This window comes from Phyllostomus hastatus, unplaced genomic scaffold, assembly GCF_019186645.2.
Source record: "Phyllostomus hastatus isolate PE091 unplaced genomic scaffold, TTU_PhHast_1.1 phas_scaffold_39, whole genome shotgun sequence".
Lineage (NCBI taxonomy): Eukaryota > Metazoa > Chordata > Mammalia > Chiroptera > Phyllostomidae > Phyllostomus > Phyllostomus hastatus.
The window spans coordinates 3,588,342-3,613,068 of NW_025334028.1; the positions used below are offsets into that span (position 1 = coordinate 3,588,342).

The window sequence follows — 24,727 nt, forward strand, 5'->3', positions numbered from 1 at the left end:
AGAAGAGTTATATCATCTTGATGTAGTGTCTCCAATATTTTTATAAAATGTTTATCTTTAAATCTTGTTACTTTAGTTCGCTTTAAATCTATTTTGTCAGTATAAGTATAGCTACACTTGCTTTTCTGTGGATATTTTCTTGGAGAATGATTGTCCATATTTTCACTTTAAATTTAGCTTTGTCTTTGCACCTTACATGTGTCTCTAGAAGGCACCACATGCTTGGGGTTTTTAAAAATATGTTAATTATTTATTTTAGGAGGGGAAGGGAGAGAGCAAGAGAGGGAGAGAAGCATTGATATGTGAGAGACACGTTGATCGGTTGCCTCTCATATGTGCCCCAACCAGGCACTGAACCTGCAACCCAGGCATGTGTTCTGACAGGAGATCAAACAAACTGATGACCTTTTGATTTGCAGAAAGTTGCTCAACCAAGAGAGTGATACCAGTAAGGGCTGGGTTTTGATTTTTGATTCAGTTTGTTACTCTGGGAATTCACCTCTTTATTTGTAAATTCAGTCCATTTACATTTATTATGTGCGAGGATTTCCTACAGCTATTTTATCTTTTGTTTTCTTGAAGCTCTCCACCTCTATTGGTTGTTTTTGTGTTTTTGTCTGGTGTATTTGTTTGATGGCATTCCTAACTTCCATGCTCTATTTCCTCTTTTATACACTATGAGTCTCAATTTTGTTTTGTTCTTTTGTCTGGGGTTACCATTGGATTTATGAAAAATTAAGTTTCATGTATACAGTAGTTTTCTTGATGCATCTTAACTTCATCACTTTTTGGCTAATTCAGATATTTCCCCCTTCCCGTTTTATGATTTTATTGTCACAAATTATCCTTTTTCTGTGCTCTAAGTTTGTTGTTCATCTTGCTCATAGATTTGTTACCTTTTGTTCTTTATTTCAGGTAGAATAACTTTTTTGAGTATTTTCTATACTGGAAGTCATTTGGTAATGAATTCCCTCAGCTTTTGTATGTCTGGAAAATTCCTTTATTTCTCCTTCATATTTAAAGGATAACTTTGCTGGATATATTATTCTTGGCTGTTAAGTTCTCTCTTTCAGTTGTTTGAATATTTGGTTTCGTTCTCTTCTGGCTAGTAGAGTTTCTGCTGAGAAGTCTGATGATAATCTGATGGGCTCTCCTTTGTAGGTTACTTTTTTCTTTTCCCTGGCTGTCTTGAGAATCTTATCTTTGTCATTAATTTTTTGATGGTTTTAATACAATGTGTTTTGGAGAAGGCTTCTTTATACTGTGGTAACTAGGTGTTCTGTTTGCTTCTTGGATTTGAGGATCTAGTTCTTTCTGCAGGTTTGGGGAGTTCTCATCTACTCTTTGAACAGGCCCTCAGTTCCTTTCTCCCTGTCTTCTTTTTCCAGTATGCCTATTATACTTATAAAGCTTTTACTGATAAAATCAGATAGTTCTCATAGAGCTCTTTTTTTTATGCTCAGATCTCTCTCTTCTGTTTGTGTCATTTCTAGATTTCCATCTTTGATACCACTGATTCTTTTATCCATTTGGTGTGCTCTGTATCCTAGGCTCACTAGTTCATTGTTGATCTCTTTTATTGAACTCTTTGTCTCCAATATTTTTGCCTGTTTGTTTTTTGAAGTTTCAGTCTCCTTGGTGAAGCACTCCTTTAATTCATTGTTTGCTGAGCTTGTGAAATTGTCTGTTTGTACCTTCTTGCATCTCATTGAGTATTTCAGAACTCCAATCTTGAATTCTCCTTCATTTGTGTCACATATTTCTGTGTTTGTAAGCTTGTTTTATTGGAGATTTTTAATATTATTTCTGAGCTGCAGTGCTACCTTGATTATTCATGGTATTTGATGGATTTCTTCTTTATGTAGGCACCATCAATTTGCGAAGGGAATTTCTCTAGCAGATTAATATGAAGAGGTCTTTGTTATATTTTTCAGTAGGGGGGCACTGGATCATAAGCTTTTTTGTTTGTTTGTTTGTTTTTTTTGGTTGGTTGGTTGGTTGGTTGGTTGGTTTTAGCTCTGTGAAATCCCAGGGTAGCCCTGCTGTCTCTGGCTGTCCTCAGTGTACCCATGATGCATTGAGGTTGGGTGAGAACTGGGGCAATGCACCAGCTTGCTGTTTTGCCCTACTGGTAATGGTGACCTTGGTCCTCCTCGGGGTGCTCCCTATGCCTCTGTTTTCAGGAATAGTCACAGAATGTGTCCTTAGCTAAGGGAGAAATGCAATTCTGCCATGCTAGTTCTGGGGCTCACAGATAATGGTCTTTGTAACCCCTACCAGGAGAAAAGGGAGGCACGTTCTGGGAAGCTAAGTGGAGGTGGCCAGGCTCATGGCTTTGTTTCTCCATCTGAAATGCCCATCGCCCAAAAACCCCCAGCCTCACTCTTGTGTTGAGTCCTTTTCCAGGTCCCTCAGCTCAGCTGCAACTCCTGCAGGAGTGCCCACTGAGCATCTTTGTTGCTTCTGGCTGAAGTGGGTGTCAGCCACCATCAGATTCCTTCCCTCTCTGATAAGAGTCCTGCCTTGAGCTCCTGGCTACGGGGCTGCATCCTTGGCTCCTGTCAGCTCCACTCCCCTTTTCGCATCTCTTTTCTGCTCCACTTGCCTACTTTAGATGTTTCAATACATGGAACTCTCAATTACATTTGTCCATTGAGCAGGGAATTCTTTGTTGAGTTAGAGCTATTCAAATATTCAGAACTTCAAGGGGAGACACCAAGGGGATCGCTCACACTGCCATTCCTCTGAAGTTACTTGGAGGCACTCATTCTTGCTGACCTTTCTTTAAGTAGGGTTATTGCCTTTAATACCAATTATGGTCTGTCATCTTATATAGTGGATTTTGCTAATTCTCCCGACTTCTCATTACTTTGTAGATTGGTCTATTCTGAAAAGCGTGAGACACTCAAATGGGTCTTCCATGCAGACTGAGGAATGCCAGCTCTGTAGACCTTTATATATTGATTTCTGGGGGTTAGTATTAAAAGATATTTGCATTTGAGAGCAAATTTTTCCATAATTTATCACAATAAGGGTATTCTTAGCATGGATTTTGAGGAAGCAATTACTTTAAATTATCTTGTGAATAACTTGAGTTGCAGTTAATGCTGCCATAATTGTTATTGCACTTGTTTAAAATTCATATGTGTTAAAATAACAACTAGAAGATTTGGACTTGAATTTTGACTTGTAAAAGTCAACACTTAGCTATAATTCTGTTGATAGGCAATTGTTCATATAAGTATATTTGTATATTTGGCTATAGCTATATAAGAAAAATATAAAATTATTTAGACATGATAAATGAAACAATGGAAGTTCTTTGAAGTAGGGGAGCAAAATGAGTATTTCCTAAGTACCTTGCTAATTTTAATTGTTTTAGGTAAGTAAAGATCAAAGTCTTTCAGAAGCAGAGTTGCCGGCCCCTGATAAAGCAGCCACTCTAAGTGTCACACAAGCAATGAAGTGTGTGCAAAACCTTGAAGAGCTGAAAAGTCACCTTAAAGATGGATTTGAAAGCTCTGCTAAAGTCATGTTATACAAGCCCGAGTAAGTAAAATGTGAGTTTGTAGAATGAAAACATAATTGGGTATGTAACTAATAATGAATGTGAGGTAATGGTTCAGATATTATACTACACATAGAGCTTCTAGGTCAAATCAGAAGGTCTAGTCAGCCTGTTTCTGTTTGAAAACTTTAATAGTTTGAAGTGGCACTGTTTAACACAGTAGACACTAGCCATAGTGGCTATTAAAATTCAATTCAATTCAATTTAATTAAAAATCAATTTCTTAGTTATACCAGCTACACTTCAAGTGCTTAGTAGCTATGGCTACTGTTGGAAAGTTCTTCCAAACATTGCTGGCTTTGGAATATCTGACCTATAAACTTTTTAGTATGACTGAGTAGCCTTCATAATAAATAGGAAACTAAAGTATGATTAAATATTTTATTGTTCATGAACATCATTATTTAAAATTATATAGGGACAGGGATATGTTCCAAAGAATAAATTTCTCCTTTTAGTTGAGAAAAGCCTTTCTTTTTTTCCCCAGTAGGTAGAGATTCAAATGAATGATTATAGTGATACTCCCATTATCTGCTGATGCTCATTTTTATATTTGAGGATTACCTGCCTGGAAATTAAGTAGATGAATAAATCATCACTACAGAATACCTTCTGTGATTTCTTCCCCCTTCACAGAGTTACTATTTGTGTGCATGTTGTGAGAACATTTCAGATCCACTCTCTTAACAGATTTCAAGAATACAGTACAGTAGTGTTATTAATTGTAAACACCATGATGTATGTAAGATCTCTAGAATGTATTAAACTTATAGCTGAAAGTTTGTACCATTTGGCCAACATTTCCCCATTTCCCCCAATCCCCCCAGACCCTGGAAACCACCATTGTACTCTCTGGTTCTAAGAGTCTGACTTTTTAGTCAGACTCCACGTATAAGTGAGACTTATACATATGACTCCACATATGATGTGTCTTTATCTGTTGTGCTTATTTCACTTAGCACAGTGTTCTCCAGGTTCATCTATGTTGTGACAATAGCATTTTGTATTTATGGCTGAGTAATATTCCTTTTTAATATATTTACCATGATTTCTGTATACATTTATCACTGTAAGTTAAGTTGTTTCCATATCTTGGCAGCTATCAGCAATACTGCAGTAAATGAGGGAGTAAAGATATCTCTTTGGAGATACAGATTGCACTTTTTTTTTGATAAATACTTGGAAGTGGGATTGGTGGACTATATGGTGGCAGTTGTTTTTAAAAAAAAAATTTAGGAACATATTGTTACCCCCTTAAGCCTCTAAAATTTACATTGTCAACAGCAGTGTGCAAGTGTTCCCTCTCTCCACATCCTCACCAACACTTATCTGTTGTCATTTTAGTAATGGCCATCCTAACAGGTGTGAGGTGATATCTCATTGTGGTTTCGCTTTGTATTTCCCTGATGATTAGTGATGTTGACTACCTTTTTTATGTGCCTGTTGGCCATTTGTCTGTCTTATGTGGAAAATGTCTATTCATTTGTTCATTTCTTTCCCTATTTTAAAAGCTGTATTTATTTTTTGATTTTGATTTGTATAACTTGCTTATTGTTTTGGATATAAATCCATTATCAGATATATGGTGTACAGATACTTTCTCCCATTCTATAGGTCGCCTTATCATTTTGTTGATATTTCTTTCTTTGTACAGAAACTTTTATATCTGATGTAATTTCACTTGTTTACTTTTGCTTTGCTTTTGTTGACTGTAATTTTGGTGTAGCATCTAAAATATCATTGTCAATACCAATTTCAAGGAGTCTTTTTTTCCTAGTTTTTTTCTAGCTGTTTTATGTGTTCAAACTTACACTTAAGTCTTTAATTTATTTTGAGCTAATTTTTTGTTTGTGTGGAATGAAACAATGACCTTATTTTGTTCTTTTATGTGCAGATATCCTATTTTTCCAGCACCATTTATTGAAGAGATTGCCTTTCCTTTCTTGCATATTATTGACATCCTTGTCAAAGATGAATTGATCGCTTGCATGAGGGCTCTCTCTTCTGTTCAGTTGTTCTATGTGCCTATTTTTTATGCCAGCACCACAATGTATTGATTTGTATAGCTTGAAACCAGGAAGTATGATTTCTCCAGCTTTGATCTTTATGAAGGTTTCATTGGCTATGTAGGCTTTTATCTATTCCATATGAATTTTAGTATTGTTCTATTTCTATGAAAAGTATCATTGGAGTTTTGATGGGAATTGCACTGAATCTATAGATCACTTGGGGTAGTACGGGCATTTTAACAATGTTAATTATTTCATTCCGTGAATATGGAATATTTTTTTTCATTTGTTCCATCATAATTCTGTTAACTTTGTACTGATCTGTTGTAGCAACCTATCTAAGTAAAATTTTTATATTTATAAACAACTCTTTTTGTTTATATTAAATATATACCAAACCTCTTAATTTTATAGTGTCAAAATAGAAAGTGCCCATAATTGGGAGGGACAACTATTTATTTTACAAGTACATTATTGATAGCTTCATTTGCCAGTGATTAGACTTAAAGGGATGAAGGGAGTGGTACATGAGTTGGCTCCCACAGGAGTTTCAAAATAGATCCTTGGTTCAGAGGCCCAGATATATTCTTTTCAGCTATCTGTGGTGAGGTATGAAATTAGTTTCTAGTCACATTTTAATATTAACACCTGAAATTTAATTGTCTGCTGTATGCTAGATATTCTCCTTGTAACTTTTCATGTATCCTGTGATCCTTAGGAGTGCTTTATAAGTACTCTAATAGCTTAGTTTTAGTAGACAAGGAAAGTGAAGTTCAGAGACGTTCAGTAACTTAAGTAACAAGGTCACATAATTAGTAAGTGGGTAAAACAGGTTTTGGGCCAAGTATTCTCACTCTAGAACTTGTGCTCTTAATGCATACACCATTAATAGCACATTAGTAAAAGGATATCTCATGCTTCGACCTATTTTACTTTTGCTATTTTTGTTGTTAATGTTATGGTATACCTAATTGTATTCATGGAACATATAGCATTCATAGAATCACATTGTTTGCCTTTTAAACTTTTTTCTCCCTAATAACTTATTGTCAGTGAGTAAAGGTTAAAGAACATGTTAGAGTTTATTTTAAAAACTGAATATGTATAGAGTGTATATTCTAGTTCTTATCTAAGAATCTTATTCTTTGATAATAAATATGTTTTATTTATTGACATTTTAATAGGAATAGTGAAAATCTACCAGAAACAGTACAAGGTGACGAAAATGTGCTGCAGAAAATTGAAGGTGATATTTTATATATGTTTGCCTTCATAATGTTACTTAAATACACTAATATTTTGAGATGTAAGTTTAAGGGTTTATAGTCATAAAATTATACAACAGTGAATTGAAAAAGGTGTTACCAGAGGGAAGGAAGGGTATAGGGAAGGTAGTAAGAATAATGGGGATCAAATATATGGAGACAGAAGTAGATTTGACCTTGGTTGGTGAACACATAATGCAATATACACATGATGTATCATAGAACTGTACACTTGAAACCTGTAACATTTTGTTAACCAATGTCACCTCAATTAATTTAATTAAAAAGATATTTAATAGTGAGTTTGATATTTTCAATAAAAGTTCTCATTATATTGCAGATTCTGAGAGTATAAAATGACTAAAATTTGTTTGGTACCCCCATAAAACCCAAAATTTACTAAGGGCACAAACACATGATATATTATTTTTCATAGTGTAATGCATGATAAATATTTGTATTATTTGTAGTGAGTCTATGGAAAGGAGCCAGTTTGTTCAATTTGAGGAGTTGTAACATTTTATGGAATCTTAAAACATGAGGAGGACTTAGTTAATTTAAGAAGGGAGGTGTTTGGCACTTTAAGAGGAAGATCAAGTATGAACAAATAGCATGAATGGGGAATTAACAACTGGAATGGTATTAGACCATAAAGCAATAGGTAGAGATATTGTAGAGGAGAACCTAGTCAGAGCCACTAGATGCTGTGCTAAGGAACTTCTTAAAAATTAATTAGTTAGTTAATTCATTTATTTATGTTATATAATAGGGAATCATTGAAGGTTGTTGTGGGGTTTTTTTGTAGGGGAGTGACATCATTGTATTTTATTTTTAAGCTTATTCTAGCCACATTGTAGAAACTAGATTTGGGGTCCAGGAGTATGAAAAAGTTTTTGCTGTATCTTATATGTGTAATAAGTGCCTATATTAGAGCACAGGTAAAAGAGAAGGGGGCAGATTTGAGAAATATGTGCCTTGTCAAATTGGCAAAACGTGGTGACTGCATATGAAAGGAAGGGAGATTAAATGATGGTAAAATTACCTAAGAGAATATAAGAGAAAAACAAATTCCTTTGAAAAAATGATGAGTTCATATCACACAATACATATTCTTTCAGATATTACCATTGTTGCTTACTTGGGAGGATTTATGGGTTGGAAGCTTTATTTTGACTCCTATGAATTTTTTCCTCTTGAATGAGTTATTTAGATAAAAATTTCATAATTTAAACTCAATACATATCATTGATATTTGAAACTTATAACATCCACTATTATTTCAGAATTTATAAAAACCCACTCAGCTATAGGACTTACAGATATTTCTGAAACTGAACCACGTAAGTTTTCAGTCATTTAAGCATTATTGTGTTAAAAACCTCTGTTGAGAGCATTAATTTCTATAATTTTTTATAATTTTAAAGCAGTAATTTTTAAGTTACAACATAGATTCCCTGTATTTTGGAGTCATACAATTCAGCTGGCTATTAAGCATGTATTGAAATTCCCAGCTGAGGCTACATTTTAGTAAAAATAGGCTCATTTTTTAGGAAGACCATGTTATTCTTTGAAATGGAGGATTTTTAGTTGTGATTAGAATATTCTAATCAAATGTTGCAGAGATGGCAGGCCTTTAAGGTGGAGCTGTTTGGAAGTTAAGAGTTTAGTTTTAGATTTTGCTACTGTTCATTACAGATCATCTCATAAACAGTAATGGTGCTGGTAGGCACCCTGCTGTAGTCAAAGCTGCCAGAACCAGTATATTAAACTTATGACAACTTGTCAATGGGAAGGAGAAATGTTGCTTATGTTTAATACTGGAGAGAATTTGCAACAGTCATGTAATTTATGCTATGGAATACAGTTTAGAAGTAAGCAATTAGTTTGGTTGGAAAAAATCAATTGGTATCCTTATACTCTTTCAACATCAGCTTTAAACCCTTATGTTGCCTTGTTTAAAACAAGAGCAGATATACATTCTACAGTACTCCAAGGTTGTATAGAGACTTCTGATCCAAGAGATCCCTGTCTAGGTAAGATGGAAAGGTATCTAGAGCTTTGGAGTGGAGAGTGAAAGCCTCTTTCTACATCAAACTGCATGCACATCTATGGGGCTCGTGCACTCTCAATCTCTAGTACTGTGCCCTTTAAATTCTAGGTGTCAAAACTCTAAGCTTTCTCTCTGAACTCAAGAAGAGTCTTTTTGGGTTCCTCTTCCTTATGCTGTAGCCTAGAAACTTTAGGCATTAAGCTGGGGTGATCATCATAAGGCATTTTTTCTTTGTTTTTCTTCTGTCAGGGATTACTGCCTTGTTCTTTCTGTTTTCCAGTGTTTCATTGCTGTTGAATTTATTTTTGTCCAGTTTTTTTCTTTTTAATCATTTAAAATTAATGTTTAAATACAGTTGCCTCCATTTTCCCACCACCACTTTCCCCTGCCCCATCCTGCCCATCTTCCACCTTAAATCCTACCCCCGCTTTGCTTTGTCCATGGCTCCTTTGTACATGTTCATTGATGAACCTTTCCCTTCTTTCCCCTGTTATTTCCCTCCCCTCCCCATTCTGGTTACTGTCCCTTTGTTCTTAATTTCAATGGCTCTAGATATGTTTTGCTTGTTTGTTTGTTTTTTTTTATTTAGGTTCCACTTATAGGTGAAATCATGTAGTATTTGACTTTCACTGCCAGTCTTATGTCACTTACATAATGCTCTCTAGTTCCATCAATGCTGTTGCAAAGAGTAGGATTTCCTTCTTTCTTTCTGCTGCATAGTATCCCATTGTGAAAATGTACAAGCTTCTTGGTCCAGTCATTACTGATAGGCACTAGGTTGCTTCCAGCATTAGGCTGTTGTAAATTGTGCTGCTATGAATATTGGAGTGCATAGGTTCTTTTGAAGTAGTATTTCAGGATTCTTAGGTACAATCCCAGCAGTGGAATTCCTGGGTCAAAAAGCAACCCATTTTAGTTTTTCAAGGAAATTCCATACTGTTTTCCACAGTGGCTGCACCAGTCTGAATTCCCATCTATAGTGTACTAGCATTCTCTTGCCTCCACAACCTGGCAGGCACTTAATTGTTTGTTGAATTTTTTCTTTTCTTTACTTTCTTTTCTTTTTTCTTTTACATTTCCTATACTATTCTTTTTTGTGTTTTTGTTTTGTTTTTATTTTTAAAATATATTTTATTGATTATGCTATTACATTGTCCCATTTCCCCCCTTCACTCCCCTCCACCCTGCACACCCTCTCCCACCTACATTCCCCCCTTTAGATCATGTCCATGTATCATACTTATAAGATCTTTAGCTTCTACATTTCCCATACTATTCTTACCCTCCCCTGTCTATTTTCTACCTACCATCTGTGCTATTTTTCTCTGTACCTTTTCTCCCTCTCTCCTCCTCCTACTTCCCTGTTGCAAACCCTCCATGTGATCTCCATTGCTGTGGTTCTGTTCCTGTTCTAGTTGTTTGCTTAGATTGCTTTTGTTTTTGTCTTAGGTGAGGTTGTTAATAATTGTGAGTTTGCTGTCATTTTACTGTACATGTTTTTTATCTTTTTCTTAGATAAGTCCCTTTAACATTTCATATAATAAAGGCTTGGTGATGACGAACTCCTTTAACTTGACCTTATCTGAGAAGCACTTTATCTGCCCTTCCATTCTAAATGAAAGCTTTGCTGGATAGAGCAATCTTGGATGTAGGTCCTTGCCTTTCATGACTTGAAATACTTCTCTCCAGCCCCTTCTTGCCTGCAAGGTCTCTTTTGAGAAATCAGCTGACAGTCTGATGGGAACTCCTTTGTAGGTAACTGTCTCCTTTTCTCTTGCTGATTCTAGGATTCTCTCCTTCACTTTAATCTTGGCTAATATAATTATGATGTGCCTTGGTGTGTTCCTCCTTGGGTCCAACTTCTTTGGGACTCTCTGAGCTTCCTGGACTTCCTGGAAGCCTATTTCCTTTGCCAGATTGGGGAAGTTCTCCTTTATTATTCGTTCACATCACTTTTCCACTTGTTGCTCTTCCTGTTCCCCTTCCAGTACCCCTATAATTCGGATGTTGGAATGTTTAAAGCTGTCCTGGAATTTCCTAAGCCTCTCCTCATTTTTTTAAATTCTTGTTTTTCTGTTCTTTTCTGTTTGGTTGTGTCTTTCTTCCTTCTGGTCTACTTCATTGATTTGAGCCCCAGTTTCCTTCCTATCACTATTGGTTACCTGTACATTTCCATTTATTTCACTTAGCAAGCCTTCATTTTTTCTTCTAATTTGCAACCAAATTCAACCAGTTCTGTGAGCATTGTGATCACCAGTGCTTTGAACTGCATCTGATAGGTTGGCTATCTCTTCATCACTTAATTGTATTTTTTCTGGAGCTTTGATCTGTTCTTTTGTTTGGGCCATTTTTTTGTCTTGACACACCTGATATGTAGTGAGGGGTGGAGCCTTAGGTGTTCACCAGGGCAGGTCAACTGAGTCACTGCATTGTGATGCTGTATGTTGGGAAGAGGTCCGATAGGGAAAAATGGCACTTACTCCACTCTCTGCTGGATTTCAGTCACTTCTGTTGCTTCTCCCAAGCAAACTGGGCCCTCCTGGTGCTGATTCCTGTGTGGGTGGGTTTGTGTACATTCTAGGATGCTGTGGGTCTCTCCAATGAACTCTCCTGTGGGGCTGAGAGTATCTCCCAGCACCTCAATCCCCACAGGTGTTTTCAATCAGTGTTTTGAGGATTTATTTCCCTTTTCTGGGACCCTGGGTTGTGTGGTCTGTCTCGATCCCCAGTTTACCTAGTTTATCTGCACACAAATGTGGGACCACTCAGTCCACCAGCCACCTTGCATGCTGCACACCTCCACAATCTGCCACCATGTTGGGTCTGCCAGCTTTTGCCTTGCGTGCCCAGAGTCCGCCAGCTGCCCTGCTGCGAGCCCTCTCCATCCCAGCTCCCCTACTCTGACCATCCTACCAGTCTGGATAAATGTGTCTACTTTAACTCCTTTGTTGTCAGGCTTCCATACAGTTCAATTTTCTGTCAGTACTGGTTGATTTTTTTGTTTCTAAATTGTTGTTGTCCTTATTTTGGTTATGTCAGATGACACAGTGTGTCTACCTATGCCTCCATCCTGTCCAGAAGTCCGTTGAGTTGTTTCTGATGACCATTTTGATCAGTGTGAAGTGGTATATCATTGTGCTTTAAATTTGTAAGTCTCTGATGGCTAGTCATGCTGAGCATATTTTCATATTTCTCCAGGCCATTTGTATGTCCTCCTTGAAGAAATGTCTGTTCAAGTCCTTTGCCCATTTTTTAATTGTTTTTTTTTGTCTTCCTCTGATGGAGTGATGTGAGTTCTTTATATATTTTGAACATCACCCCCTTGTCCAAGGCATCATTGGCAGCTATGCTTTCCCATATAGTTGGTTCTCTTTTCATTTTAATGCTCTTTCATTAGCCATGCAGAAGCTTTTTATTTTGATGAGATTCCATTTGTTTATTCTTTCTTTTATGTCCCTTGCTCTAGGGAACATATCAGTGATAATATTTCTACATGGAATATCTTAGGTTTTGCTGCCTATGTTCTTTTATGAGACTTTCATGGTGTCACAACTTATATTTATGTCTTTTATCCACTTTGAATTTATTTATGTCTATGGTGTAAGTTGGTGATTGAGTTTCATTTTTTTGCATGTAGCTGTCCAGATCTCCTAACACCATTTGTTGAAGAGGCTATTTTTAACTCCATTTTATTCTTCTACCCACTTTGTAAGATATTAGTTGGCCATAGAGCCTTGGGTTTATTTCTGGGCTCTCCATTCTGTTCCATTGGTCTATGTGTCTGTTCTTATGCCAGTACCAGGCTGTTTTGAACATTGGGCCTTGTGATACAGTTTGATATCAGGTATTGTGATCCTTCCTACTTTGCTCTTCTTTCTCAAAATTGGTGCAGCTATCCATGGTCATTTATGTTTCCATACAAATTTCTAAAATGTTTGTTCTATATCTGTGAAATATGCCATTGGTACTTTAATATGGATTGCATTGAATCTATAAATGGCTTTGGGTAGTATGTACATTTTGATGATATTAATTCTTCCAATCCATGAACATGGTATATGCCTTCATTTATTTGTGTCTTCCTTAATTCCTTTCCTCAGTGTTGTATAGTTTTCTGAGTACAGGTCTTTTGCCTCCTTGGTTAGCTTTACTCCTAGGTGCTTTATTTTTCTTTTTGTATAGCAAATGGGATTTTTTTTCTAATTTCTGTTTCTGATATTTTGTTGTTGTTTTACAAAAATGCCCTCTATTTCTGAATAGTGACATTGTATCATGCTGTTTTGCCAAATTCACTTATTAGGTCAAGTAGTTATTTTTGTGGAATCTGTAGGATTTTCTGTGTACCCTATCATGTCATCTGCAAACAGTAACTGTTTTGCTTTCTCCTTTACAATTTGAATGCCTTTTATTTATTTTCTTCTCTTATTGCTGTGGCTATTACTTTCAATACTGTGTGGAATAGAAGTGGTGAAAGTGGACATACTTGTCCTTTTCCTTATCTTAGTGGGAAAGCTTTTAGGTTTTTTCCCATTGAGTACGTTGCTGGTTGTAGTTCTCTCATATATGGCCTTTATTATGTTTAAGAATTCTCCCTCTATCCCACTTTGCTGAGTGTTTTTATCATAATGGGGGCAGAAATGCTTTTTCTGCATCTATTGATATGTTCATGTGAATTTTGTTTTGTTTTGTTTATGTGATGTATTATTTTTATTGATTTGCAAATATGTACCATCCTTGCATCCCTAGGATGAATCCCACTTAATCACGATGTATGATCTTTTTGATGTATTGCTGGATGTGGTTTGCCATTACTTTATTAAGGATTTTAGTGTCTATGTTCATTAGCGATATTGGACTGTAGTTTTCTTTCTTTGTTGTATCTTTGTCTGGTTGTGGATTAGTATCATGCTGGCCTCATAAAAAGAGTTTGGGAGTCTTTTCTCTTCTTGGATGCTTTGGAATAGTCTTTGAATTGTAGGGGTTAGCTCTTCCCTAAATGTTTTGGAAAATTCTCCTGTGAAACCATCTGGTCCAGGGATTTTGTGAATCTGAAGTTTTTTGATTACTGCTTCAATTTCATCAGCTGTTATTGATCTGTTCAGGTTTTCTGCTTCTTCATTCAGTTTTGGAAGATTATATTTTTTTATAAACTTGTCCATTTCACCCAGGTTTTGAAATTTCTTGGCATATAGTTCTTTGTAGTAATTTTTTACAATCATTTATATTTCTGTGATATCAGTTGTAGTCTCTCCTTTTTAATTTCTGATTGTGTTATTTGGGTCCTCTCTCATTTTTCCTTCATGAGTCTGTTTGAAGGCTTGTCGATTTTGTTTATCTTTTCAAAGTGCCAGTTCCTGAATTTACTGATCCTTAGAATTGTGCTTCTAGTCTCTATTTTATTTAATTCTGCTCTGATCTTGGTTATTTCCTTCCTTCTACTTGCTCTGGGATGTCTTTGTTGTTGTTCCTTCATTTCTTGTAGATGTACTGTTAGGTTGTTTATTTGAAATGTTTTCATTCTTTTTGGTAAGCCTGTATTGCTATAGGATTCCCTCTCTGGACTGCCTTCACTGTGTCCCATAAGTTTTAGATTGTTGTGAGTTCATTTTCACTTGTTTCCGGAAACTTTTTGGTTTCTTCCTTGATGTCATTATTGACCCATTCATTGTATGATAGCATGCTATTCAGTCTCCATGAGTTTGAATTTTTTCCTTGAAATTGGTTTTTAGTTTCAGTCCTTTGTGCTCTGAGAAGATGCTTGATATAATTTTAATTTTCTTGAGTTTGTTGAGGCTTGTTTTGTGCCCTGTCATGGTCTATCTTTGATATTGTTCCATGTTCATTTGAAAATAATGTTTATTTTGCTTCTTTGCCTGAAAGATGCTATATACATCAGTTAAGTACATTTGATCTAGGACATTGTTCAATGCCGCAATATCCTTGTTGATAGTTTGTTTGTAAGATCTATCCATTGTTGACAGTGGGGTGTTGAAATACTCTAGTGTCAGTGTGTTGTTGTCTATATCTTCCTTCAAGTCCTCCTAGAATTTCCTTACATATTTTGGTGCTTCTCTGTTGTCTGCAAATATGTTTACAATATTTATGTCTTATTGATGGAATCTTCCTTTGAGTATTATGAAGTGTTTTTCTTGTTTCCTTTAATGGCCTTCATTTTGAAGCCTATTTTGTCAGATATAAATATTGCTACCCAGACATTTTTTCCTCTTTCTGTGCTTGGAATATTTTTTCTAACCTTTCACTTTTCAGTCAGTGTAGGCCTTTTGTTATGAGGTGGGCCTCTTGTAGGCAGCATATGTGTGGGTCATGTTTTCCTATCCATTCACCTACCCTATGTCTTTTGATTGGAGCATTTAATCCATTTATGTTTGAGGTTATTGTTGATAGGTACTCATTCACTGCCATTTTACTCCCTTCATACCTGTGTTCCTTTCTCTCTCACCATTTATCTTCCTCTCCTTAAAGAAGTCCTTTTAGCATATCTTGCAATGCATCTTTGGTGGAGGTGTATTCTTTTAGCCTTCTTTTGTCTGGGAAACTCCTTATTTCTCCTTACATTTTAACTGAGAGCCTTGCTGGATAGAATAGTCTTAGTTGCAGGCCTTTGCTTTACATTACTTGGAATATACTTGCCATTCCCTTCTGGCTTGTAATATTTCTGTTGAGAAATCAGCTGCTAGCCTTTCTTGGGCTTCCTTGTATGTTACTTCCTGCTTCTCCCTTGCTGCCTTTAAGACTCTGTCTTTGTAATGGAATTTTGCCATTTTAATTATGATGTTACTTGGAGTCAGCCTCTTTGGTTTCTTCTGGAATGGGACCCTCTGTGCTTCCTGGACTTGTGTGGCTTTTTCTCTCATCAGATTAGGGAAGTTTTCCATTATTCCTTTTTCAAACAGGTTTTCTGTCCCTTGCTCCTCTTCTTCTCCTTCTGGTATCTCTATTATATGGATATCATTACGTTTCATGTTGTACTGCATACCCCTTAACCCCTCTTCATTTTTTTTCTGAGCCTCTTTTCTTTTTCTTGCTCATTCTGACTGTTTTTTTTCCTACCTTGTCCTCCAGCTTGCTGATTCAATCGTCTGCTTCATTGAGCCTGATTTTGATTCTTTCTACTGTGCTCTTTAATTCATAAATTGTATTCTTCATTTCCTCTTGGCCTTTGATGATTACTTCTATGTACTTTTTTATGCTGGTATAGTTTGCAATAAGTTCCTTATAGTGTCTCTGTAGTTTTTGGTATTCAGACTGAGCTCATTGAGCTTCCTTATAACCATTGTATTGAAGTCAATATCTGATAGTTGGCTTGCCTCTATTTCATTTAGCATTCTTTCTGAGGATTCCTCCTTTCCTTTCATTTGGAGTTTGTTTCTTTGTCTTCCCATTATTTGTGGGACTTTTCTTGTTTGCTTTTGCTTCTTAAATTGATCTGTTTTGATTTTCTGACTTTGTAAAAGTAGTCATTACATGCCATGAAGTAGATGGCAATGCCTTAACATTATGCATCATTAAACCATATGCATGTTGTTAGGCCCAAGGACCTCTTCCATCCTTGTCAAGGGGATTGCTAACCTTCTCTCCTTTCATAAAACACTATTTTTGTCCAGTTTTTAATTAGTTTCAAATGAAAGGGTATTTCTTGTCTCTGACGTTTCATCATAGACAAAAAAAAAATCTGTTCCTACTCATATGACAATGGCACACATCCTCCAACCAAAAAAGTTCCAAAAAATAAAGTGTAATAGAAGAGATTTAATGAATGATTTTTAAGTGAAGCACAGGACAGGATGACATTGCACATTATGGTGTTAAACCTTTTGCAAATTCTATCTTTTCCAATGGCAGCTGCTTTAGTCCATGAGCCCCATTGGTATAGATCAACTTTCAGTATTGTTTTGTTTTACTTGCATTTCTTGTGTTTACAGTGTTTCTTTCCTTTATCAGGTTAGGGAAGTTTTTAGCCATAATATTTTCAAATAATTTTTCAATTTCTTGGTCTCTGTCTTTCCTTCTGATACACCCATGATGCAGATGTTTTTATCTTTATATTGTCCCTGAGATTCCTTAGAGTATTTTCATTTGTAAAGTATTCTTTTTTTCTGATTGCTTCAAGTGTGTGTTTTCTTCTACCTTGCCTTCTAAATTGCTGATTAGGTCCTTTTCTTCAGGTAGCCTGATGTTGATTCCTTCTAGTGTAGTCTTCATTTTCAATATCATTTCTTTATATCTGACTCGTTCTTTTTTATGGTTTGTATACCTTTCTTCATCCTGTTGAAGTTCTCACTTAGTTCCTTGAGCATCCTTATAATTAATGTTTTGAGTTCTGTATGTGGTAGCTTGCTTGCCTCCATTTCATTTAGTTACTTTCCTGTGAATTTTTTACTTTATTCATTTGGGGTATGTTTCTTTTTCTCATAATTTAGGGTGCCTCTCTATATTTGTGTCCATGTATTAGTTTGTTCTGCTATGGCTTAGTATGGTGAAACATATAGCTTGATGTGGCTGCCTCTGCTGTGCCTGAATGTGTGTGGGAGGGGCCCAGTTGCTTACCAAGGCAGTTTTCAACAGCCCTGAGCCTATGATAAGGTTAGCAAAAGGCCCAAGGCTTTCCAAGGTCTGCCTTCACTTGTTAGCTGTCTGTTAGACTCAGTTACTGAGAGACCCTCTGGCAGTACGTGAATTGCTTTAGGAAGGTTCTTAGTTTGTTAGTAGGTAGGGTTAAGTGGTGTCCACCAGATTGATACAGATTCCAACTCGGTTCCAATTGTGAGTTTGAGGCCACTCAGCAATAGTCTGAGGGTACACCAAGATCAGCTACCACATGCTATGTGCCCGTGGACCTTTGTGTTTGGGCCAGGTCTCAGGTATTCATCATAGTGAGTCAGTAGTGTTCATCACGCCCACACAGATCAGTATTTGGCCATATGAAAGGAGGGCTTTGCCCAGAAACAGTGGTTCTTGTCTGGAGTGTATGGAAAAAGTGGCTCCCCAAGAGAACTGTACAACTTATTTTCCCCCCAGAGTCTTCCCAGATGTCCTGGAAAGTCTTCTGCACTGGGGAATTCGATTAACAGTAGTGAGAAGCACAAGCTCAGCAGGGTGGGGCCACCAGGAGTCAGGAAGTTAGAGCCAATAGCTCTTCCCTAATGGGGTTACTGGGTCTCCTGTTGGGGGTGATGGCCAGAGGAGGGGTGCGGTGGGCCACTCTGGGTGGCTCTGCTGCTACAGCTGCTTGGGTTAGGGCACACTGGGTAGGTGGGTGGCTGTGTTGGGCTGGGAGCTGTGAGTTGGAAGGTGGTACTGCTCCTATGGCTGTGCAGGGCAGGTCAGGCCACCATTGTGCAAGGTTTTTCTGGCCTGCAGTGTGGGGAGGGGAAGCAGTTTCTGCTACACAACTCTGTCTCTGATTCTCCTTGGGCTTTTCCTCAAGATCCTGTTAATAAAGTGTATACCACAGGTTCAGACAGTAGACTCCTTTGCAGGGCATGAGCTTGGGCAGGGCTACAGGGGCTGGGGGTGGATGGGACTTGTGCAGTCCTCTAGGCCAATGCAGATTGGAGGGGAGTATTTGCCCCAGGAAAGATGGCATTTATGGGCTGTGTGAGAGAAGGACTCAGCACAAGAGATGTGGTTGCCATCCCTTCAACTCTCTTCCTGGAAACACATAGCCCAGCCTGTTCCTGCAAGACTCTAGTCCACTGCAACCTGCCCACCCTCTGCTGGATCCCAGGGCGAATAGCTGAAAAGGAGATTTTGTGTATTGGCTCCTTAAGAGGGCACCTGGGTTTTTAACAGTCTCTCTTCTCTCCCTGTTGGACAGAATTCCTGCTAAATTTTACTACCAGATGTTATGTGGGCACCTCCTCTTGGCTGTGTTGCTACTAGCTGGGGATACCGATATGGGGTTAAGACCCCACATTCCTCAGGGGTAACCTTTGCTGCCTAGTATATCCCCTCAGATTCTTAGCTGATGCACATGGGTGTAGTGCCAGCCTTCCTTGCATCTCTGCCTTTCATCTCTACCAGTCTTGATATAGCTTCTTCTGTAAATCCTTGGCTGCAAGACTTCTGTTCAGTTAGTCTTCAGTTACTTATTCTGGTCAATTGCTCTATAATTTAGTTGTAAATCCACTGAGGACCTGGGAATAGGTGAGTGCAACTTCCAGTTGCTCTACTGCCATCTTCTGAATGCCTCTATTTGAGATATTTATTTTTCTTGAGGTAGGCCTGTAAAGCTATGAATGTCTCTGTTAGGACTGCTTTCTCTGTGTCCCACAGATTTGGGGTCATTGTGTTTTCATTTTCACTTGTTTCAAGGTAACTTTTGATTTCTCCCTTGATCTCATTGTTGGCCTATTTGTTGTTTAGTAACTTGTTATATAGCTTCCATGCCTTTGTTATTTTTTTCAGGATTTTTTTCTTTTATTGACCCACAGTTTCAGAACATTGTAGTTAGAAAAGATGCTCCATATGATTTCATCCTTCTTAATTTTATTCAGACTTGTTTTGTATTCTGACATGTGATCTTTCCTAGAAATGGTTCCATGTGCAGTTGAAAAGAATGTATACTTTGCTGCTTTGTGGTGAAATGTTTTGAAAATATAAATCCATTTGGTCAGTTGTGTTATTTGAGGCTGCTATATCCCTGTTGAATTTTTGTCTGGAAGATCTACCTGTTGATGTCATTGGGGTATTAAAATCTTTCAGTATGACTCTGTTACTGTCAATACCTTTATGGCCATCAAGATTTGTTTTATATATTTATGTGCTCCTATGTTATATGCATAAATATTTATTTACAATGCCTATAGCCTTTCATTTGATTGATCCCTGTATCATTGTGTAATAGCTTTATTTGTTTCTTGTTATAGCCTTTGTTTTAAAGTCTATTTTGTCTGATATATGTATCACACCCCTTGCATTTTTTTGTTTCCATTTGCATAAAATATCCTTTTCTGTCCCTTATTTTTAGTGTGTATCTTTTATTCTGAGGTGTCTCATAGAGAAAATATATATGGGTCTTGTTTTCTTATCCATTCAGCTACCCTATGTCTATTCATTGGAGTAATTAATCAACTTACATTTAAAATTATTGTTGATAGGTATGTATTTATTGCCATTATGTTTTTCATAACTATGTCCCTCCCCCTTTTCTCTTTCTTCTTCTCATAGGAGACTCTTTAACATTTGTTGTAATATTGTTTGGTAGTGATGAACTCCTTCAGCTTTTAATTTTGTTTGGGAAGCCATTTTTACCATCAATTTTTAATAATTGCCTTACTGGGTAGAGTTGTCTTTGTTGTTGGTTCCTGCCATTCTTCACTTTAATTTTGTATGTCAGTTTATTCTACCTGCTGACTTTCTGTTGATAAATCAGTTGGTAGTCTTATGGGATCTCCCTCATAACTTGTTAATTGTCCTCTCTCTGTGTTTCAGATTCTCTGTCTTTAACCTTTGCATTTTAATTATTATGCATATTTTTTGAATTTTATTTTAATCATTGTTTAAGTACAGTTTTCTGTCCTTTACTCCCATCCCAGCCCACACACCCATCCCTCCTCACCTCCCTCCCATTTCCACTCCCCCTAGTTTTTGTCCATGTGTCCTTTATGTTTGTTCCTGTAAACCCTTCCTATTCTCCCCTGAAATTCCCTCCCCTCTCTTCTCTGGTCACTGTCAGCCTGTTCTCTATTCCAGTGTCTTTGGTTATATTTTGTTTATTTGTTTGTTTTGTTCTTTAGGTTCCTGTTAAAGGTGAGATCATATGGTATTTGTCTTTCACTACCTGGCTTATTTTGCTTAGCATAATGCTTTCCAGCTCCACCCATGCTGTTGCAAAGGGTAGGAGCTCCTTCTTTCTTTCTGCTGCATAGAATTCCATTGTGTAAATGCATCTTAATGTGGGTGTCTTCAGGTTCAACTTGTTTGATTCTCTGTGATTCCTGGAAATGTGTGTCTTCATTTGCCAGGTTTGGGAAATTTTCAGCAAATATATTTTTTCAAATAGGTTCTCAATCCCTTGCTATTTCGCTCTTCTTTTTCTGGTATATTTATGATGTGGTTATTATTATGCATGTTGTACCAGAAGTCCCTTAGACTATTGTTCTCTCTTCTTTTTATTATTTTTATTTTACTTTTTTTGAAGTACAGTTGTCTGTACCCCCCCACCACTCCCCACCACCCCAACCATCCCCACTTCCCTCCTATGATTCCACTGTCCTTGGGTTGTCCATGTGTCCTTTATAGTTGTTCCTGAAAACCCTTCTCCACTTTCCTCCCATTATCCCCTCGACCTTCCCTCTAGTTATTATCAGATGGTTCTTAATTTCAATGTCTCAGGTTATATTTTGCTTGTTTGTTTGTTTCATTGATTAGGCTCCACTTAAAGGTGAGATCATATGGTATTTGTCTTTCACTTCCTGGCTTATTTCACTTAGCATAATGCTCTCCAGTTCCATCCATGCTGTCATAAAAGGTAAGAGCTCCTTCTTTTTTTTTTCTGCTGTGCAGAATTCCATTGTGTAAATATACCATATTTTTTAATCCATTCATTTACTGATGGGCATCTAGTTTGCTTCCAGCACTTGGCTGCTGTAAATTGTGCTGCTATGAACATTGGGGTGCATAGGTTCTTTTGGTCTGGTGTTTCAGAGTACTTAAGATATAATCCCAGCAGTGGAATTCCCAGGTCAAAAGTCCCAGGTGTCTTCAGGAGTTCCAGCCAAGATGGAGGCATAAGTAGAAACCCCTCACTTCCTCACACAACCAAATAGAGGAAAACAGCCAATCTAAAATCAATAAACAACAAAAGTGCCAGAAAATCAAACTGCATGAAACTCTGACAACCAAGGAATTAAAGAAAAAAATCAACCAGAACAACCAGACAGGTAAGGTGGTGGACTGTGTGGGCTGGCTCAGAAAAACTGCAGGTCATGGCAGACTGTGGAGGTGGGCTTTGCTGCCAAGCACAGTGGGCTGCAAGGGAGAGGCTGACTTAAGGGGAAAACTGAGACTAAGAGCTGACGGTGGCCTACAGCTAGCATTGCTGAGGTGAGAAAAACTCCCAGGCTCACACAAAAGTTCATTGAAAAGTGTGCTAGAGTGGACCAAGTGAGCCACATCATTCCCTCTCTGGCCGCTCCCCCACAGGCAGCACCACAGCAGCAAAGAGGGTTGCCCTGCCTTGGCAAATACCTAAGGCTCTGCCCCCTTACAACCTATCAGCTGTGCCAAGACAAAGAAATATGGCCTAAGCAAAAGAGCAGAACAAAGCCTCAGAAAGAGAACTAAGTGAGAAGGAGATCACCAACCTATTTGATGGAGAATTTAAAGCCCTGGAAATCAAAATGCTCACAGATCTGATTGAGCTTGGTGGAAAAATGAAAAAAAAAAAACAAAACAAAACAAAAAACAAATGAAGGATACCCAAACTGAAATAAAACAAAATATTCAGGGAACCAACAGTGACAGGAAGGAAACAAGGACTCAAAGCAATGATTTGGAACAAAGGAAAAAATAAACATCCATCCAGAACAAAAGGAAGAAACAAGAATTTAAAAAGGTAACGAGAGTCTTACAAACCTTTGGGACAACCTGACACATTCCAATATCTGAATTATAGTGGTGTCAGAAGGAGAAGAAAAACAGCAAGAAATTGAAAACTTATTTGCACAAATAATGAAGGGAAACTTACCCAATCTGGTGAAGGAAGTAGACTTCCAGGAAGTCCGGGAATCCCAGAGAGTCCCAAAGCAGTTGGATCCAAAAGGAGCATACCAGGGACATCATCATTAACTTACCCAAGATTAAAGACAAAGAGAAAATCCTAAAAGAAACAAGGGGAAAGGAGAGAGTTACCTACAAAGGGGTGGCCATTAGGCTATCAGCTGATTTCTCAAAAGAAATATTGCAGGCAAGAAGGGGCTGGAAAGAAGTATTTGAAGTCATTAAAGGCAAGAACCTACATCCAAGATTACTCTATTCAGCAAAGCTTTCATTTAAAATGGAAAGCAGAAGAGTTGAGGAAGACAGCGGTGAGGTAGGAGGGTGCAGATTCCACTTCCCCCTACATATGAGAGAAAAACCTGGCTGATTTGCAAAGGAACAGAGCAAACAGCCAACAGTACCCAAGCATATATGGAAATAGAAGACCAAAAATTGTAGTGGACACTGAAAAACCAGACAGTAAGGAGAGCGCTTCAGGACAATAAGGTCCCAGGGACCAGCATAGGACCAGGGCAGCTGCAGCCCAAGGCTTGGTGCCCACCTGGTCTGCCACAGGGGTTTTGGGAGAGAGCTGGGTCAACTGCTCCCTCCCTGGCTGAACAAGGTTTGAGCAGCACCAGGAGAGACCTGGTTGCTTATAGTTACAGTGAGAGGAACAAGGACTAAATGGCAAACACACAGGGGCTATGAGCACCCACAGAGTCTGCAGACACCAATTGGAGAGAGTTCAGAGTCACACCATGACAGGCCCTGACCCTGGTCTGGCTGGAGAATTGGGCTGTGTGAGAGGCCAGGCCATATACTGTATGGAGCAGCAGGCTTAAGAAGGAGGAATTTCTTAAGAAGAAAAAGTGAAAAAAGAGAGACACTGTTTGGGGAATTGTCCTGCAGAAATGGCTCCAGTCACATCACCACCCAGCTGAGAAGTGCTTTCAAGGGGGCTGGGGAAGCCCTGTGTGCCCTCATGGCACTGGGTAGGGTGCAAGCCCGAACACGTGGGGCTTGAGGTGGCCTGGCTGAATGCACATGCCCACAACCTGGGGAGAGTGTGCTCTGTGGAAGGCCCCAGCTCACAGTGGTAACCCTGGAGAGAAGAGCTCTGAGGAAGGCCTGGATCCCACACCAAAGCCTCTGTAGAGAGGCGACTGGCTAGCTCCAGGGAGAGTGTGAAGCTAGCCCTGGGGAGAGTGCATGTGAGGCTGAATGCTGATCAGGAAGGGAGAAAAGGCCTCAGTCTGCTGCAGCCAGCAAGACCAGAAAAACCAGTGTGGCCAGTCTGAAATGAGCAAGAAAGATTTTTTTTATAAGTAATTTTCTATTTTTTATTATTTTTTATCTCTCAATTCCATTTTCCTCTCTCTCCTTCTTTCTTGTTTTATTCCTTCTTCCTTTCTTTCCAGTTTTATCTCTTCTTCCTTCTTTTGCTGCTTTTATTTAAATACCCACAAGTGAGACAAAAAACCCCTGGAAATGTGAAAAGACCAGAGTTGGACCCAAAGAGGGGGCATCCCAACAGCTGAGACAGTGAGACAAATTTCACTTTGCTATTACAGAGAAGCTGCAAGTTATTGCATATTTGTATTATCATTTTTTCACTAATCTCACATCTTTTATTTTAATAGTATTTTTGTATTCCTCTTCTTTCTGCTTAGTCTCCTTTGCTTGGCTATGTATATTTTATCATTTGACAGGTTTCCCCTGTTGTCTCTTTCATAGTGTATTGCTAATTCACTGTCCTTCACATCACTTGAATTCCTTTAGCACAATACTCAAGGTTCTATACTCCCTATTCTTGTTATACATATCACATAGATTCTGTCATATGATTGTTGCTCTAATATTATTGTAAATAATAGCTGTTCCATACAATTGTAAATACTACACAACACCCCTCCTGGAACTTAGCCCACTTCACAGGTTCCTGAACTCAATTACTGTAGTGGTTAACTCTATTCTCTCACAGACTATACCTATGCACTATCCTTTACTCTCCCCTTCCCTCAGAATCTGACCTCCCACAACCTCACTGCTTTCTAGATCCAACTTACAATGCCTCCCACCTGAACAACAGTCTTATCATCTTTCTATCCTT

The 24,727-nt window shown here is 37.9% G+C and overlaps 1 protein-coding gene and 1 pseudogene across 1 annotated transcript in view; one reads left to right on the top strand and one right to left on the bottom strand.

Moving 5' to 3' along the window:
* CCDC7 (coiled-coil domain containing 7) overlaps positions 1-24,727 on the top strand; it is a 185,219-nt gene that overhangs the window by 53,430 nt on the left and 107,062 nt on the right. The window contains exons 6-8 of the mRNA XM_045820006.1: positions 3,383-3,549; positions 6,762-6,823; positions 8,126-8,182. Coding sequence (XP_045675962.1) covers positions 3,383-3,549; positions 6,762-6,823; positions 8,126-8,182 — 286 coding nt within the window. The remainder of the gene's footprint in view (positions 1-3,382; positions 3,550-6,761; positions 6,824-8,125; positions 8,183-24,727) is intronic.
* LOC123806978 lies at positions 16,362-16,504 on the bottom strand (annotated as a pseudogene).